This window comes from Corvus kubaryi, unplaced genomic scaffold (genome assembly GCF_017639235.1).
Source record: "Corvus kubaryi isolate FWS band 111438036 unplaced genomic scaffold, C.kubaryi_AGA036_p1.0 37382, whole genome shotgun sequence".
In the NCBI taxonomy this organism is placed as follows: Eukaryota; Metazoa; Chordata; class Aves; order Passeriformes; family Corvidae; genus Corvus; species Corvus kubaryi.
Genome location: NW_024581124.1, coordinates 68,497 through 81,929, shown reverse-complemented (window position 1 = coordinate 81,929; position 13,433 = coordinate 68,497). Strand labels below are relative to the sequence as shown.

At 50.6% G+C, this 13,433-nt stretch overlaps 1 protein-coding gene across 1 annotated transcript; it reads left to right on the top strand.

Moving 5' to 3' along the window:
- The first annotated feature begins 1,323 nt into the window (after positions 1–1,323).
- On the top strand, positions 1,324–10,384 carry ESS2 (ess-2 splicing factor homolog). The gene is made up of 10 exons (XM_042034973.1): positions 1,324–1,539; positions 1,868–2,036; positions 2,956–3,051; positions 3,347–3,513; positions 4,298–4,415; positions 4,906–5,039; positions 5,185–5,287; positions 6,305–6,414; positions 7,323–7,438; positions 7,978–10,384. The coding sequence occupies exons 1-10, from the start codon at positions 1,393–1,395 to the stop codon at positions 8,261–8,263; spliced, it is 1,446 nt and encodes a 481-aa protein (XP_041890907.1). The 5' UTR covers positions 1,324–1,392; the 3' UTR covers positions 8,264–10,384.
- Positions 10,385–13,433: the final 3,049 nt, after the last annotated feature.

Sequence of the window (13,433 nt, the reverse complement as noted above, 5' to 3'; positions counted from 1 at the left end):
CCATCCCGTGTGCATGCCGGCTCCCATCCCACGTGTATCGCGGTCCCCATCCCGGCTTCCATCCTGGTTCCCATCCCAGCTCCCATCCCGGTTCCCATCCCATGTGTATCGCAGTCCCCATCCTGGTTCCCATCCCGGCTCCCATCCCGTGTGTATCGCAGCTCCCATCCCGGCTCCCATCACGATTCCCATCCCGGCTCCCATCCCAGCTCCCATCCCGGTTCCCATCCCGGCTCCCATCCCATGTGTATCGCAGCTCCCATCCCGGTTCCCATCCCAGCTCCCATCCCGGTTCCCATCCCGTGTGCATCCCGGTTCCCATCCCGGTTCCCATCCCGTGTGCATCCCGGTTCCCATCCCGTGTGTATCCCGGTTCCCATCTCGGCTCCCATCCCGGCTCCCATCCCGGTTCCCATCCCGTGTGTATCCCGGTTCCCATCCCGGTTCCCATCCCGTGTGTATCGCAGCTCCCATCCCGGCTCCCATCACGATTCCCATCCCGGCTCCCATCCCGGCTCCCATCCCAGCTCCCACCCCGGTTCCCATCCCGGTTCCCATCCCGTGTGTATCCCGGTTCCCATCTCGGTTCCCATCCCGTGTGCATCCCGGTTCCCATCCCGGTTCCCATCTCGGTTCCCATCCCGTGTGCATCCCGGTTCCCATCCCGGTTCCCATCCCGGTTCCCATCCCGTGTGCATCCCGGTTCCCATCCCGTGTGTATCCCGGTTCCCATCCCGGTTCCCATCCCGTGTGTATCGCAGCTCCCATCCCGGCTCCCATCACGATTCCCATCCCGGCTCCCATCCCAGCTCCCACCCCGGTTCCCATCCCGGTTCCCATCCCGTGTGTATCCCGGTTCCCATCTCGGTTCCCATCCCGTGCGCATCCCGGTTCCCATCCCGTGTGTATCCCGGTTCCCATCTCGGTTCCCATCCCGGCTCCCATCCCGGCTCCCATCCCGTGTGTATCCTGGTTCCCATCCCGCCTCCCATCCCGGTTCCCATCCCGTGTGTATCCCGGCTCCCATCCCGGCTCCCATCCCGGTTCCCATCCCGTGTGTATCCCGGTTCCCATCCCGGTTCCCATCCCGTGTGTGTCTCGGTTCCCATCCCGGCTCCCATCCCGGTTCCCATCCCGGTTCCCATCCCGGCTCCCATCCCGGTTCCCATCCCGGTTCCCATCCCGGCGCTCGGGCCGAGGTGGCGCCGCTGTCAGGGCGCGGGACCGGGTGGGTCCTCCGGGCCGGCAGGGGGCGCACGCGGGCCCGCGCTTCTCCCGGGCTGGGGGCGGGGCGGGCATTTCGGCTCCCCGTGGCGCGGACATGTGACGTCACGCCCCGTCGCGTTCGCGGCGGTGGAGGAGGAGAAGGAGCGGCCGACTGGTTCGGACGTGATGGAAGCGATTCCGCTGCCCGTGGCCTCTCCCGGCGCCCTAGTGCCAGCTGCCGCCGCGGCCCCCGCCGCCGTGACGGGGAAGGAGGTGGTGTCGCTGGCCCCGAGGCACCCGAAGAAGATCCTGGATGAGGAGGCCTATATCGAGGTACGGCGGCGGGCCCGGGCCTGAGCCGGAGGCTCCGCTCCGCCGGTGCTTGGGCCGAGCACTTCCAGCGCCGCGGGGCTCGGCTGGGCTCCGCCCGGCAGGGTCCGCCCGCGGCCGCTGCCCGCTGCAACCGCGGCTGCGGATCCAAGTGGGCCGGAGCCGTCCCTCGGGCTCCCGCCCCTCCTGCGGCGACAGCTGTCAGCGCTCTGCCACCGGCCCTGTGCCCGGGGGCTCCCCGGCCTGCCCGTGGCTGTGCACAGCTGGCTCCCAACTGAGCCGGCACTCCAGGTGTCCCAGCACGTCATTGCAGTTGTCTCTCTCTTTGTAGAGCTTAGAGAAAATCATCCAGCGAGACTTTTTTCCCGATGTGGAGAAGTTGCGAGCACAGAAGGAGTATCTGGAGGCTGAAGAAAATGGCGACTTGGAGAAAATGAGACAAATTGCTATCAAGTTTGGCTCTTCTTTGAGCAAATCGTCGAGGGACACACCTGCACCCTGTAAGAACTGGCTCTTTGGGGCATAAGGGGTTTGTATCTGATATTGCTGCTGAGCTTTATCTGGCTTTGTGTGGGCAACGCTTATCTTAAAGATACGAGGCTGATGTTGCATGAGAACTAAGTGTACCAGTTTGAGCAGTTGCCAGCGGCTGGTGGCTGGTGCTGAATTTCTCTTTGATGGTGTCTAATAACTCCTTGGGGGAAGGGTTTTGGAAAAAGCAGCCTTTTAATAACCATTCCTTATAGGCATGTTTTACCAAGTTCTTGCTCCCTAGGGAATGCTATATGCTTTCTACTATCAGAAATTCTAAGCTATGTTTTGAATCCTTACTTTAGTCTGTAGTTTTAGGGATTTTTGTTGCATCTACAGACATTTGAGATTTTCATGTACTGGGGACAGAAGGTGTGGGAAGCTCGTGGTTATCAGAGGTTCCCACAGCAGGGATCCGGTGTTCTGTTTTATGTTTTAACTTCCAGTTCAGGTGTTTCTTAAGGCCCAGCCCCTGGCTCAGCTTTTGCAGTGGGGTTTGGGTAAGTGGCTTTCTTGTGACAAAGGACATGTGTCACCAGACAGTGTCCCTTCCTCCCCCACTGCAGGTGCTGCTCCTGGCCTGGGCTAAGTTTAATCTGCTGCTGCTTCTGTTGGCAAAAGCAGGGTGTAGGGTGAGAAATATACTGGGCTGTGGCTCTCCTGGGAATTTCTCCCAGAAGGAGAAAAACATCTTGGATGAGAGCAAAATCTTGTTTGGAGCTTGAGACAGAATTGAATAGAACATTTTGGAGTTTTTTTCACAAGTTTTTAATTAAATTGTTGTTCTCTTGATACACCTTCTGTGACTTGTTTGGCACATGATCCTCACAGCAAGTCCTGTTGTGTGCTCCAGTAACCAAGTAAAAATTTTTTTTTTTTTTTTGGCAGATGTTACCCCAGCCACGTTTGAAACCCCAGAAGTGCATCCAGGTGGCCTTCCAGTGGGAAATAAATCTAAAGCTGGCATCAAGACTGCAGAAGAAGGTAGGAGAATTATGTTTCTCTAGCAGAATTCTTCAGAAAAGAAAATGTCTGCCAGCAGCTGGCCACTTGTGCATTTTACCTTTAAATTGCTGTAAATGCCATAAAGAGGTTTATGTGAAAGTTGGTTATATATGTTCCAAAACAGATTTATTACTGTACCACTCTGTGTGGATCTATTTCTTTGACCAAGTTTGATGTTAGTTATTAGTGTGTCCTTGGGTTAGGAGGTAGAAACAGTGCTCTCACAGAAAGGGAGACATTAACCTTCCTCAGGCTTCCTCCCTTCTCTTGTTAGGAGAAGCAGAAAAAGATGATAAAGATGCTCTTCCCAGCCTGGACACCTTCTTAGCAAAGCACACGAGTGAGGATAATGCTTCGTTTGAGCAGATCATGGAAGTGGCCAAAGAGAAGGAGAAAGTCAAGCACGCCTGGCTGTACAGCGCAGAGGAGGAGTACACCCAGGTAGGGAATTGCCTCCTGCTCTTCCAGAGGGACACAGCAGGGAAATACCATTTCACTGTGTTTCTGCTAAGGCTCAATTTCCTGGGTCCTATGACTGCTATTTGCTTCCTTGTGCAGTCTTGTTTTTTCCCCTTCTGTCACACAAGAGCAGTGCTGACTTAGTTGCTGAGGATTTGTCTCTTCTGAAAGCTTTGAGACTGCAAAGCACTGCACAGAGTGCAGGTATTGCTGTCCTTGGCGGTCTCTTCCATAAGCAGCAACACCAAGGAGAGCAACTGAGCACAGTTCCTGTTGTTTGTCCATCTGCCTTTTATTATTTGCAGTTAGGTTGTCTGTCTTATTTCAGTTTTCTGTTATCAGTAATAACCCACTCAGCTGCTGAAGCACAGAACTGCATGAGCATGGCTGGCTGTGCTGCCTTCCTCAGCTACCTGCAGGGGAGGTCCAGGAGCTGTTCTGGGCCTGCCTTGTCAGTCTTTTAACCATCAGCAGTGAGCAGCTGGCACAGATGTGTCATTGATGGGTGGGGGATGCAGTGCCTTTTAATGAAGTTTGGCACTGACATGTGGGTGTTTGCTGCTGTTGTTTTGAGGGAGTGTTATTTTTTTATCCCAACTATCCCTCAGAGTCTGTTACATGCCTTATGCAAAGTGTTCTAGGGCAGGTGGCTAAGCTTGTGACTGAGCTCTCCAAGTTGTGTCCAATAAAAGATTGCAGGAGGCTGCTTCAGACCTGATTTTTTTTTTTTTCACCTTTTAAAATTTTTTTTCCATTGCCCTTTCAGCGACAAAATGAAAACCTGGCACTTCCTTCAGCCGAGCAGCAAGCTCTGGAGAACGTGAAAGCTGGACTGGATACCTGGGAATACACGGCTCGAAACACCCTCATGTATTACCCAACAGGTGAGCCATTGGTCCTAGGTGTGTTGGCTCCAAATAGTGCTTACAGCGTTTCTGTACGTGACTGAGCAGCTCTCACAGGTAATGCTGTGCTTTTTCTTCTGTAAAGCTGTTTTTAAAAAGTGGGGTTTTTCGTTTTTTTCCTTTTCTCTCTTACCTTCTTAATCCTTGGCCTCTGATTCCAAAGTTTGATCATGTTCTCTCTGCCATTGAAAAGCTCGTTATCTGTATTCTAGAAGTACTTGTTTTTAGCAGCCAAAGCTCTTTCCTGGTCTGTCTTCTTTATGAGCACTTTGTTGTCATCTTCATTCATTGTTTGCTTCTGCTCAAAGAATCCTCCTTGGGCTTGTTAGTCTGTTTGTTGCTACAGAAAAATGCATATTTTTGTAAATGTAGTTTTATTTTTTGACTATAAATATACAAATGATAATTTCTGTGAGCCAGTGAAGTAGAGAAAAGAGCCCTTTTTTTAAAAGGCATTTTGCTTTTCAAGGTGTACCTGATGAGAGTGATGTCTTTAAGAAACCCAGGGAAGTTGTGCATCGAAACACCCGTTTTGTGAAGGACCCTTTCAGCCAAGCTGTGAGCAAATCACAGCTCCAACAAGCTGCAGCCCTCAATGCTCAGGTTGGATAATTTTATTTCTTCTGACTCAAACCTAGTTAGGCTTTGCCCTCTGGTGTGGTTCATCCCCCAGGAGAACTGTGTGTGTGCTGGATACAGCTGACTCACACCTTTCTCCACATGAATGGCATTGTCTTTTTTATTTCAGTACAAACAGGGCAAAGTGGGACCCGATGGGAAAGAACTGATACCCCAAGATTCTCCAAAAGTGAACGGATATGGATTTGTGGCAACCCCCTCTCCTGCTCCAGGTAAGAGGGTTTTCTTATTTCTTCTGCTCTAAGAGGACTATTATTGCACTTATTTTGATGCTCTGTTCAACACTAGGCTGTCATTACTGGGTTAGATGAGGAGGTAAAACCTCGTGCCATGTATGCCAACTGGATGCAGGGCTTAAATCCTAGTCCAGTACACTGGTAGGAAAAGTCACATAGCACCAAGAGGCTCTGAGCAAGTTGCTGTGCCATTGCTCAGGAATCATCTAGCTTTCGGGTCCTTTCAGTTAGAGCAAACTGATTATTTTTCTTCAAGTTGAAACGTGGTATCTGAATGTGTAGCTGTTCTTCACCAGCCGTGCTGTTTCCTGTGCTTCTTGTGGTTATGCCAAAACCTGCACATACTGCAGCTTTCCCTCTGGAAAACCTGTAGGTGGCATTTGGAGCACCTCCTTTCTCCATTGTAAATGCCTTTTCCAAACCCTGGACAGGGGGATTTTCTAGCAGTGACTTAATCGGGCTCTTAGAATCCTTTCTACACCTGTTAGACAAGGTGCAGTCACTGTTTGGTACAGGCTGCTCCTGAGGTGATTGGAGGGTACATTTGGCTATTACATACTCCTTAAGTCAGGCAGAAACCTGTTTTCTTATTAAAGAGTTTCCCGTGTTGAAGGAGTTTTCATACAGCAGCAGAGGGGAGGACTAGTACTACAGAGGGAAAAATGAAAGTGTCATTAATCAAAAGCTTAGCAAATGGAAAAATAAAGACATGGAAAGGATGGTGCTTGGTTGTTGTAACTGAGAGGGTGACACAGCTACAGGCAATCCTGTGAGTTTGAGATTCCCTTTTAATGGGGACCACATGTTACTATTCACACTGGCTGTGATTTCCTCTTTTCCTCTGCAGTGGAGGGGCTCCTTTGTTGATGAATTTGCTGTATTTCCTAATTTGTGTATCTTTTTTTGGTTGGTTTGGGGTTTTTTTTGTTGTTGTTGTGGTGTATGAATAGTCAAATATCTTGCATGGGCATGACTTTTTGAATTTGTTTTTAGGTGTGAATGAGTCGCCTTTTATGACATGGGGTGAAATTGAAAGCACCCCTTTGCGTCTGGAAGGGTCAGAAAGACCATATGTGGACAGAACACCTGGACCAGCTTTCAAGGTATTTCATGTCAGCAAGCCAGCATGACATTCTTTTCTGGGGGGGAAGAACTAAGAAGGGAAAGGCAAGTGAGTAAGTAATAGATTAACATGGAGTGTGACACATGCCTGGGTGGTGTTCCCAGACCTTAAGACTAATAATCTAGTTTGTGCTTGGAGGGTGGAGGTGAGCATGGATCCACGTGAGATCTACTTGGAGCTACCTGAGGTGGAATATGCACTGCTGGCAGGAGAATGAGATTCTGCATTTGGTGGTGGACCAAGATAGAGCGGCTTTCAGAGGAAGCTGAAGACACGCTCAATTTTTCTGATTTTATTGTATGAATAGGTGGGAATTTCAGCATTTCCTCTGTTTTCATCTTCTGGCTGTCACAGCGTGAGGCAGGTGTATCAGTTGAGAGTAGAAAAGACACTCTGGCTTTACTAATGGCACCTAATCCTGCATGTCACTTGTCTCCTGCTGGTGTCATTGAATGTGAGCTGTCTGAGACTCCTAGTTAAAGAAAGGTGTAATTTGCTGTATGTGCCTCTGTTTTGTCAGACTCCAAAGGCCTTGACTGGTTCTCCTGCTGTTTAGCAATGTCTCTGTATGCCTGAGAGCTGGCTGGCTACAGGCCAGGCAAGACACAGGTGACATTGTTTATCTAGGAGAAACAGCAGGAGGAAATGCCAGAGGTAATGGCTGCTTCCTTGACTGGACTGGTTTTACCATTTTTGTTTCTTGCTAAGGCAGGTTGAAGGGCTCTGTGTCCTCTTTGGCTTTTATGCAGCAGCAGAGAGGTGCGGGCTGACCCCACTTCTACCTGCTTTAGATCCCTGTACACTGGAATCCAGCTTTGAAGGTGCTTTGACTCATTTTTTCAGCACTCTTGAGTGCCTTGGTGAGTGAACTGTGTGATCCATTTATAGATCCTGGAGCCCGGGCGCCGTGAGCGGTTAGGACTCAAGATGGCCAATGAAGTGGCAGCTAAAAACCGAGCAAAGAAGCAGGAGGCACTTCGAAAAGTGACAGAAAACTTGGCCAGGTGAGACTTCTGTTTTGACAGCAGAACTGAGGGTGGGTATTATCTGATGACATTTAAATCAGCACATGTAGAAAGGGAGGAATGATGGTAAGGAAGGATACTGGAAGCAGGAAGAGGTACATTCGAACTGGAAGTTATTAGAAATTTAGAAATGGAACTTAATTCCTGAGGGAAAGTGGCTGGTGGCTGTTCCTGACACTCCTTGTCTGCATTACTGCTCTGCCCTGCAGCCACCCAGCGATGCTTCTGGATCAGTGTCTTGCCTCATTGCAAAGAGGAGACATGATAAGAGTTGCTTGGGGGGGTCACAGGAAGGACAGAATGGGCTCAAAGGAGAAGTTGGGCAGCGTCACTCAGGTTTGGGAGGGCAGTAGGCAGTGTTTCTGTCACTCGTTTCTCTAGAGAGACAGGCTGCATTTACCTGCAGGCAGTGAGTCTGCTCTGTGGGGGGGAACTCATGTAGGGAGGTAATAATGCCTTTCCTGATAAAGGCAGATTTTTTACTGTAAAATCTCTTAAAACTGTTTATTCTATTTCAGCCTTACTCCAAAAGGACTAAGCCCAGCAATGTCACCAGCTTTGCAAAGACTTGTAAACAGGACTGCAAGTAAATACACTGACAAAGCCCTGCGAGCCAGCTACACTCCCTCCCCAGCCCACACAGGAACTCCTGGTTACAAGACCCCGGCCAGTGGGCCTCAAACCCCCCAGAGCACCCCACAGTCTAGGACAGTATCTCAGACACCAGTATCTCAGGATACTACATCCATCACGGACAATTTACTGCAGCTTCCCAAAAGAAGAAAGGCATCTGATTTCTTCTGAACATTCCGATCACCAGCAAGGTGATAGTGATCTGGCTGTGCTCAGAGAACTGCAGACTGGTTACTGGAAACTGGGAAAATGCCGATAATTTCTTAAAGATACCTTTCTGTTTTTTAAGACAGCTGTGCATTTAAATTCGTTTCTGTACACCAACGTCTGTTTCTTAAGTGGGGTAAACCTTTCTAGAAGGCTGAACTGGACTTGGCTCCAGATTGTCAAACTAGTTTGAGTTTGTAGTTTGCAGAAGGGAGGACATGACCATGTGTATACTGAGGCATGACACAGAATTTTAGAGAGGTTCTCTTTAAACCAGTGCAGTTCACAAGTTTGACTAACTTTGTGATCTTGTTAAAACCAGCGTTCCGTAAGAGGACCTAATTTCCTCCTTCACTCCTTACACTTTGCAGAATGGGATTTGCCTTGCTGCTTTTGCTCAGGCTTTTCTTCTGCAGGTTTTGAGCTTGCCCTGTTCTGCAGCTGGCAGAAGGAAGGAACCAGATTTCTTTTTATAGCTGCTCTGTGTGTGGCTTCAGAGTTGATAATCATGATGCAGGAGCCAGGGACAGTCCCGTGTCATCCACCACGATGACAGTGCCATTCTGAAAGACAGAAGTGGTACTTCTGATAGCCACGCTGGGGCTTTTCTTTGGTGTTTTCCTCCTATTCTTTGAAACTTTCGGCGTTAGTTTTTAGAATTGGCCAAAAAAAGGAAGAGCAATTTTAACCATACATAGCCTGCACTCAGTGCTGTGGTTGCTGCATATGAGCTGACCTTTGTGTGTGAAATGAGCCCTCGTGTAGTGTGATCCAGCCTGGAGAAGCACCGTGCACCTTTTAGGAGGAAGCAGGCGTAGCCAGATGTGTTCACTTCTTGCACCACACTTGTAACACTTGGCAGTGTTGGCGTTTGCTATAGTCAGGGGATGTTTTACTGAGGGAATATCCATGGAAAGTCTTATCCAGCAACTTGAGGAGTGTCTGCAGCCTTCTCTGAGGTCTGGGGTGTTGGATGCTGTGTTTGTCTTGGTGGAGAGCTTCCTCTTGTGTGGTTTCCCCTGACACTTCCAAAACTCGTATCCCTGACTGTGAAAAACCCTTCCCAGGGGCTGTTTTTATAGTGCACCTTGTGAAAATAAATTGATCAACATGGCATTGCTAGGAATTATGACTCAAAAATTAGTAATTTTTGCCTTTTTAGCCCAGAAATACTTGAAGGCTATATTTTTTTCTTTAAACAAAAAAATTATTTTCAGGTGCTCGTGAATCAATGTAAAAGGAGTGCATTTACTAAAGTTTCCATGCTTTCAGAATTGTTCTTTAAGGACTGAACTGGCTAAATATGAACCAAGTTCTTAGGTAATTTCAAATACTATTTATTTCATAGTGAAATGCTTGTCCGCATTAAGCATAGGACCTCTCCGTTAGGTACACAGGCAGGTGGTCAGACCCTGGCCTGCAGTTTGGGTCACTGAGGAGACCAGGAGCAAGGAGTAGATGTGGGATTCCTGCCCCACAGAAGATGTGGGTGCAGAAGCTCCTCTGAGTGTGGGATGCATGGAAAGACTGAGCAGCATTCGAGGGACTGTGGATGGGGTGTACACATGGATCAGGAGTGGGATGTGGCACCTCTCTGCCACAGCATTTCAAACTGACTGTGCTCATACCAAGGTATAGCTGGAATAATAGGGGAATGTGGTATCTGAGGGTGGTTACTTCCACATTGTGCAATTCATGCTTAAAAGCAGATTGCATTAAACATCCTGTGGATGCTGTTGGTTTTGTGTTTGCTCTCAAGTGAGTTACCCTAGACAGCCATACTAAAATCAGTCTTGATTCTGCCACACTGTCGGGCCTTCACATGTTTGTTGAAAATGTAACATACTTTCGGTTATATGCTGTATAACTGGATCTGTGTGAAGGCTGTAGTGCTCTTCAGATTGGCTGTTCCTGTAATGCTGTTGTAATGTCTGTTCTCTGCTTCCTGCTGCAGTTCAGCCCCTGCTATCTGTAATTAGGGAATCAGTTAATTCTTCGTTGCCAGATATTTTTGCTGCTGTAGCAGTGGCAGATAATGTGCCTTACAGGGCCAAATCCAGTGTGAAAAAACATCTTGGTTCTTGATGACTTGTGATTTTTTTCTCCCATTTTTAGCAGGTTATTTTTCTTTTGCTGTTGCAATGCATCTGCATTTTCCTATGTGCAAGGCCCAGGCACACTTGCTCCCTCAGCCATAATAGCACCTGGAGCTCTCCTGATGCTGCAGAGGTGGCTGGCAATGAGCAGTGGTGGCCCCAGGCCTCTCCTGCATGGCCAGGCTGGCTGTGGTGTGTCAGTGGATGCTTGGAAGTGATAGTGGACCTATGTCCACATGGTGTGAACACCATCACATCCAGAGGCTGTGGGTGCTTGCCATGTGCAGCCTGGGCCTTGGCTCCTTGCCCCATGGGGGAAAGAAAATGGAGACCACAAGAGATTCCTGTTCTTGCAAATCTAATCACTGAGCCCCAAGCTGGTTCTCTGAGCCCTGCACCTTCAGGGGCAGAAGCCTCTCCCTGGCCCAGGGGTAACCATCTCTGCATGGTGCAGGGGCTGCAGCTTTTCATGCATTCAAAAGCAGGTTCTAGGTCAAAAGGGAAGCTGTGGTTTGAGACACTTTGTTGTTTTGGAGGATTGGGCTATTTCTCTGTAAAAATAAAGGAAATGGGTCCGCTCACTCAGGGGAGAGGGAAATGGAGCAATTCTCACTTCCTCATATTTGCACTTGTTGCCTCAATCCCCAGCTCATGGCTGCTGGCCCAAAAGCAGCTGGTTACAAGCCCCATCTCAGGGTCAGGCCAGGGTTCAACCACCCTCACCATGAGCCCTTTCCCCCACCTCTCCCAGCCCCAGCAGCTGACCTGGCACAGCCTGGGGCAGTGGGTACCTCTCACCCTTCACTTTGGTGCTGCTGGGCCGTTCATTGTTTGCTCAGGGGTGCTGAGGGGCTGCCAGGCACATGGTTGTGCTCCAGACCCGCCTCTCTTCAGAGCTGGGGGTGCTGCAGGATGTGGCATGGGGGAAACGAGGCCTGCCTTGCCTTGGGACAAAAGCCAGGGATAAGCAGCCTGTGCCCTGCTCTCATGGTGGAGGCATCATAGGGTATTTATTTTTGCATCACCCTGTATGGTGTAATGCCCAGGCCCTGGGGTGGATAAGGATACCCTGGATCAGTCTGGAGGTGGCCTATGAGGTTGTGCTGCAGGAAGCCAGGCTCAGAACAGTCTGTCCCCACATCATCCCATGGGAGGAGCAAAGCTGGGGAGTTTCATGCTCCTGCTTTTTGCTGGAGGATGTCATATTTCAGGGTCCCCACAGGCTCTTGGGTTGTGACAGCATTTGGCAGCACATGAGAACTGGGAAAGTGGGTTTTGGCCTAAATCTTCAGGCAGTACCCTTCTGGTTGTGACGCACTCCAGCGGGTCCCCAAGCACGTTCCTGGCCATGCAGTGCTCCTGAGGCAGCTTCTGAGGCCCCCAGGGCTCACAGCTCCAAGCTCACGCTTGCTGCTACCCCAGCTCCAGGCAGCTCTTGGCAGGCACCAATTTCCCCTCCCATGTTAAACTGCACATTTAGGTTTGGAAGAAACACCTCCCCGGTGCTACTGACCTGAGAACAGCAACAGCTCCTGGGGCACAGAGGCAGTGAGCGCTCAAGAAATCCCACAGAAGCCCCTGTTCCCTGCCTGCAGGTTGGCAGCTGACACGTGGGGCAGTCAGTGACTAAGGGCGAGCAGGAGCCATGAGAGAGCAGAAGTAGGTGTACATCCATCAGGAAAGCCCTTGAGAAAAAGTTGCTGCTGGGTATAGTGAGTAATTGGTACTAACTGGGAAACAGGGAGTGGGTAAAATTGGGTCAAAACGATCGTTATTGGAATTTCAATGTTTTATTTGAAAACTACAGGTTGTAGCAAAAGAGTAGAAAACACCGCATTGTAAATATTAAAAAAGTATAAACATTTCCCAGACAGCTTCCCGGGTTTTGACTTTGAATAGGTTATACTAAAAAGCTGGAATTCCCTGCAGAGGCAAGTGACAGCTCTCTGCTGACCGTGAGTCAGGCATTGTGTCTGGCCCCTGGCTGAGCTCATGTCCTGGCGCTGCCCAAATGCTTCCCCTTGTCAGTGGAAATTCCAGATGAATTTGGGAAGTGGGTCTTGATGCTAAAACTGCCTTTTGATCCCAAACACCACCTGACCGCCATCCAGCACCAGAAGAGTTGTGGCACCAGGCCGCTGACTCCAGGCAGGGACAGCCACCACCCTGCCCGGCTGATGTGCAGCAACACCCAGGGTCAAATTCCTACAGACACCTGTCACTTGCAGGGCCACTAACAATGACCTGAGCCGCACAATTAGTTTTCTTTATGCATTTCCTTTCTGTCTGGGCCTGGGAACCGAGAACACAATGTTTCCAGGAGGTATGGAAACAGCGGCCGGCTTTGGCACTGCCGGGCGCTGGCTGTGGGAGTGTCCAGCGCTGGGTGCTGCGTGTCGGTGCCACCCTGCAGACACCAGAGCAGGGACTGTTTCACCCCGCCGCCGTGGGCTGAGGGGAGCACAGAAATGAAGAAGCAAAAGATGGTCAACCTGGGAGCCTGCTGGGGCTGGGAAGGTGCAGAGCTTTGTGCCTCTGCTGCGGGCCAGGCAGGGTGGTGGCACTGGGAAATCCCTGCAGAGGCACGGAAAGGCCATCGCAGCAGAGATGGAGGGGACTCGGAAAGGCTGTCCCGGTGAAGAGAGGAAGCTGGTTGGGGCTGTTCCAGCGGGGATGGGAAAGGCGGTCAGGCAGTGATGGATGTAAGCAGGAAACGACACTCCAGCTGGAGCCAGGGAAATGCCGTTCTGAGGCGGAGGGGACTGATGGAGGCTGTCCTGGGGAGGTGAAGGGAACTGAGCAAGACTATTCTGGGGAGATGGAGGGAATGGGGTTTCCATTCTGGTGAGGACTGAGGGGACTGATAGAAGCCATCCTGGGGGGACTGTGGTGGCCAACAGTGGCCATCCCGCGGGGGACCGAGGGGCTGCTGTGGAACTCCCGGGGGTCGCGGGGAGCGCGAAGCGCTCGGTGCCGCCCCGGCCCCGCCCCCCCGTGATGGGCGGGGCGTGAGCTGCTCCGCGCGCTCGGCCCCGCCC